The sequence below is a fragment of the Notolepis coatsorum genome (genome assembly GCF_963971535.1).
Source record: "Notolepis coatsorum genome assembly, chromosome: 13".
Taxonomy (NCBI): Eukaryota; Metazoa; Chordata; class Actinopteri; order Aulopiformes; family Paralepididae; genus Notolepis; species Notolepis coatsorum.
In genome coordinates, this window is record NC_140177.1 from 125,086,273 (window position 1) to 125,091,272 (window position 5,000).

Sequence of the window (5,000 nt, forward strand, 5' to 3'; positions counted from 1 at the left end):
CCCTCCTCTCTCTGCTCTCCTCCCTCTGCTCTCCTCTCTCTGCTCTCCTCCCTCCTCTCTCTGCTCTCCTCCCTCTGCTCTCCTCTCTCTGCTCTCCTCCTCCTCCTCTCCTCCCTCCTCTCTCTGCTCTCCTCCCTCTGCTCTCCTCCCTCTGCTCTCCTCCCTCTGCTCTCCTCCTCTGCTCTCCTCTCTCTACTCTCCTCCCTCCTCTCTCCACCCTCCTCCCTCTGCTCTCTTCCCTCCTCTCTCTACTCTCCTCCCTCCTCTCTCTGCTCTCTGCTCTCCTCCCTCTGCTCTCCTCCCTCCTCCCTCCTCCCTCTGCTCTCCTCCCTCCTCTCTCTGCTCTCCTCCCTCCTCCTCTGCTCTCCTCCCTCTGCTCTCCTCCCTCCTCCCTCTCCTCCCTCTGCTCTCCTCCCTCTGCTCTCCTCTCTCTGCTCTCTCCTCTCTCTGCTCTCCTCCCTCCTCTCTCTCTCCCTCCTCTCTCTGCTCTCCTCCCTCCTCTCTTCTCTCCTCCTCTGCTCTCCTCCCTCCTCTCTGCTCTCCTCCCTCCTCTCTACTCTCCTCCCTCTACTCTCCTCCCTCTGCTCTCCTCCCTCCTCTCTCTGCTCTCCTCCCTCCTCTCTCTGCTCTCCTCCCTCCTCTCTCTGCTCTCCTCCCTCTACTCTCCTCCCTCCTCTCTCTCTCTCCTCCCTCCTCCCTCTGCTCTCCTCCCTCCTCTCTCTGCTCTCCTCCCTCCTCCCTCTTCTCTCCTCCCTCTGCTCTCCTCCCTCCTCTCTCTGCTCTCCTCCCTCCTCCTCTCTCTCTCCTCCCTCTCTCTCTCTCTCCTCCCTCCTCTCTCCTCTCTCTCCTCCCTCTGCTCTCCCTCCTCTCTGCTCTCCTCCCTCCTCCCTCTTCTCTCCTCCTCCTCTCTCTACTCTCCTCCTCCTCTCTCTACTCTCCTCCCTCCTCCCTCTGCTCTCCTCCCTCCTCTCTCTGCTCTCCTCCCTCCTCTCTCTGCTCTCCTCCCTCCTCTCTCTGCTCTCCTCCCTCCTCTCTCTGCTCTCCTCCCTCCTCTCTCTCTCTCCTCCTCCTCCCTCTACTCTCCTCCCTCCTCTCTCTGCTCTCCTCCCTCCTCCCTCCTCTCTCTCCTCTCCTCCCTCTCTCTCCTCCTCTACTCTCCTCCCTCTGCTCTCCTCCCTCTACTCTCCTCCCTCCTCTCTCTACTCTCCTCCCTCCTCTCTCTCTCCTCCTCTCTCTTCTCTCCTCCCTCTGCTCTCCTCCTCCTCTCTCTGCTCTCCTCCCTCTCTCTCCTCCTCTCTCTGCTCTCCTCCCTCCTCTCTCTGCTCTCCTCCCTCCTCTCTCTCTCTCCTCCTCCTCTCTCTGCTCTCCTCCCTCCTCTCTCTGCTCTCCTCCCTCTACTCTCCTCCCTCCTCTCTCTTCTCTCCTCCCTCCTCTCTCTCTCCTCTCTCTCTCCTCCCTCCTCTCTCTGCTCTCCTCCCTCCTCCTCTGCTCTCCTCCCTCTACTCTCCTCCCTCCTCTCTCTGCTCTCCTCCCTCCTCTCTCTGCTCTCCTCCCTCCTCTCTCTCTCCTCCTCCCTCCTCTCTCTGCTCTCCTCCCTCCTCTCTCTGCTCTCCTCCTCCTCCCTCCTCTCTCTGCTCTCCTCCCTCCTCTCTGCTCTCCTCCCTCCTCTCTCTGCTCTCCTCCCTCTACTCTCCTCCTCCTCTCTCCTCCCTCCTCTCTCTGCTCTCCTCCCTCCTCTCTCTGCTCTCCTCCCTCTGCTCTCCTCCCTCTCTCTCCTCTCTCTGCTCTCCTCCCTCCTCTCTCTCCTCTCCTCCCTCCTCTCTCTGCTCTCCTCCCTCTGCTCTCCTCTCTCTGCTCTCCTCCCTCCTCTCTCTGCTCTCCTCCCTCCTCCTCTGCTCTCCTCTCTCTGCTCTCCTCCCTCCTCTCTCTGCTCTCCTCCCTCCTCTCTCTGCTCTCCTCCCTCCTCCCTCTGCTCTCCTCCCTCTGCTCTCCTCCCTCCTCTCTCTGCTCTCCTCTCTCTGCTCTCCTCCCTCCTCTCTCTGCTCTCCTCCCTCCTCTCTCTGCTCTCCTCCCTCCTCCCTCTACTCTCCTCCCTCCTCCTCTGCTCTCCTCCCTCTGCTCTCTTCCCTCCTCTCTCTGCTCTCCTCCCTCCTCTCTCTGCTCTCCTCCCTCCTCCTCTGCTCTCCTCCTCTCCTCTCCTCCCTCCTCCCTCTGCTCTCCTCCCTCCTCTCTCTGCTCTCCTCCCTCCTCTCTCTGCTCTCCTCCCTCTGCTCTCCTCCCTCCTCCCTCTGCTCTCCTCCTCTGCTCTCCTCCCTCCTCCTCTCCTCTCTCTGCTCTCCTCCCTCTGCTCTCCTCCCTCTGCTCTCCTCCCTCCTCTCTGCCTCTCCTCTCTCTCTCCTCCCTCTTCTCTCCTCCCTTGCTCTCCTCCCTCTCCTCCCTCTGCTCTCCTCCCTCTGCTCTCCTCCCTTGCTCTCCTCCCTCCCTCTCCTCCTCCTCTCTACTCTCCTCCCTCTTCTCTCCTCTCTCTGCTCTCCTCCCTCCCTCTCCTCCCTCCTCTCTACTCTCCTCCCTCCTCTCTCTGCTCTCCTCCCTCTGCTCTCCTCCCTCCTCTCTCTACTCTCCTCCCTCCTCTCTGCTCTCCTCCCTCCTCTCTCTGCTCCTCCTCCCTCTCCTCTTCTCTCCTCCCTCTGCTCTCCTCCCTCCTCTCTCTGCTCTCCTCCCTCCTCTCTCTGCTCTCCTCCCTCCTCTCTCTGCTCTCCTCCCTCCTCTCTCTGCTCTCCTCCCTCTGCTCTCCTCCCTCCTCTCTCTGCTCTCCTCCCTCTGCTCTCCTCCTCTGCTCTCTCCTCTCCTCCTCTCTGCTCTCCTCTCTCTACTCTCCTCCCTCCTCTCTCTGCTCTCCTCCCTCCTCCCTCTGCTCTCCTCCCTCCTCCCTCTTCTCTCCTCCCTCTGCTCTCCTCCCTCCTCTCTCTACTCTCCTCCCTCCTCTCTCTGCTCTCCTCCCTCCTCTCTCCTCTCTCTCCTCCCTCTGCTCTCCCTCCTCTCTGCCTCCTCCCTCCCCTCTGCTCTCCTCCCTCCTCCCTCTTCTCTCCTCCCTCCTCCCTCTTCTCTCCTCCCTCCTCTCTCTACTCTCCTCCCTCCTCTCTCTGCTCTCCTCCCTCCTCTCTCTACTCTCCTCCCTCCTCTCTGCCTCCTCCCTCCTCCCTCTTCTCTCCTCCCTCTGCTCTCCTCTCTCTGCTCTCCTCCCTCCTCTCTCTGCTCTCCTCCCTCCTCCTCTACTCTCCTCCCTCCTCTCTCTGCTCTCCTCCCTCCTCTCTCTGCTCTCCTCCCTCCTCCTCTACCCTCCTCCCTCCTCTCTCTGCTCTCCTCCCTCTACTCTCCTCCCTCTGCTCTCCTCCCTCCTCTCTCTACTCTCCTCCCTCCTCTCTCTGCTCTCCTCCCTCCTCTCTCTGCTCTCCTCCCTCCTCTCTCTGCTCTCCTCCCTCCTCTCTCTGCTCTCCTCCCTCCTCTCTGCTCTCCTCCCTCCTCTCTCTGCTCTCCTCCCTCCCCTCTCTGCTCTCCTCCCTCTACTCTCCTCCCTCCTCTCTGCTCTCCTCCCTCCTCTCTCTGCTCTCCTCCCTCCTCTCTCTGCTCTCCTCCCTCTACTCTCCTCCCTCCTCTCTCTACTCTCCTCCCTCCTCTCTCTGCTCTCCTCTCTCTGCTCTCCTCCCTCCTCTCTCTGCTCTCCTCCCTCCTCTCTCTGCTCTCCTCCCTCTACTCTCCTCCCTCTACTCTCCTCCCTCTACTCTCCTCCCTCCTCTCTCTGCTCTCCTCCCTCCCCTCTCTGCTCTCCTCCCTCTACTCTCCTCCCTCCTCTCTGCTCTCCTCCCTCCTCTCTCTGCTCTCCTCCCTCCTCTCTCTGCTCTCCTCCCTCTACTCTCCTCCCTCCTCTCTCTACTCTCCTCCCTCCTCCCTCCTCTCTCTGCTCTCCTCCCTCCTCTCTCTGCTCTCCTCCCTCCTCTCTCCTCTCTCTGCTCTCCTCCCTCCTCTCTCTGCTCTCCTCCCTCCTCTCTCTGCTCTCCTCCCTCCTCTCTCTGCTCTCCTCCCTCCTCTCTCTACTCTCCTCCCTCCTCTCTCTGCTCTCCTCTCTCTGCTCTCCTCTCTCTGCTCTCCTCCCTCCTCTCTCTGCTCTCCTCCCTCCTCTCTCTGCTCTCCTCCCTCTACTCTCCTCCCTCTACTCTCCTCCCTCTACTCTCCTCCCTCCTCTCTCTGCTCTCCTCCCTATCCCTCCTCCGCCCCCGAGCTGCGTACCTGTCTCCCGGACGTGGCGTCTTCTGGTTTCTTGTCGTCTCGTATGCGGAGGAAGCGAGGGAACCGCAGCGAGATGCCCTTCTCCGGGTCCACCTGGAGGGGGAGAGACCAACACGGCGTCACGGCCGCTCCATCATCCTCAAGGACACATCATCATCATAAAGTCACTGCCGTTTGGATAGAAAAGATGCATGTGCTGTGTGGACTTGAATGTATGTGTGTGTGTAGTGGTGCCTCAATACGTCTGATCCAACTCAGGGTAGCAAATGTGTATCATCCATTAAATCTATGACGTTTTTTTTTTTTTAATCACATCATTAAGAGGCCTTCATTACGACTCTTTATGTAGAAGCCGTCCATTAAAAAGAGAAAAGGTTTTTGTATCAGCAAAAAAACACATGGAAGAATAGTCGAACTGACCAATCCCATGGCTGCCTTGTACACCGGCGACAGCGATAGGTCGGCGCACTTGACCTCCCACACCTGCACGGCGTCGAGCCACAGGTCGGGCTCCGCTGATTGGTCCACGCGATAGTAGGCCCGGGGCTTGGGCAGAATGTGCTCCTGGAAGGGGGGGAATGACAATGTATACTGTATATATAAAAAAAGGAAAACTAGGGCAATGCATGGTGAGGTTAATAAAGAGACAGTGATGGAGTATCACCGTTGACCTAGTAGTAGTAGTGGAAATGTCTCCATATTGGGTTTTGAAC

At 59.7% G+C, this 5,000-nt stretch overlaps 1 protein-coding gene across 2 annotated transcripts in view; it reads right to left on the reverse strand.

The window, feature by feature from the left end:
• lig1 (ligase I, DNA, ATP-dependent) overlaps positions 1-5,000 on the reverse strand; it is a 161,744-nt gene that overhangs the window by 452 nt on the left and 156,292 nt on the right. For both annotated transcript variants that reach the window (XM_084327323.1, XM_084327322.1), the window contains exons 25-26: positions 4,708-4,851; positions 4,288-4,380 (exon numbers count right to left, since the gene is read on the reverse strand). In XM_084327323.1, coding sequence (XP_084183449.1) covers positions 4,288-4,380; positions 4,708-4,851 — 237 coding nt within the window. The remainder of the gene's footprint in view (positions 1-4,287; positions 4,381-4,707; positions 4,852-5,000) is intronic.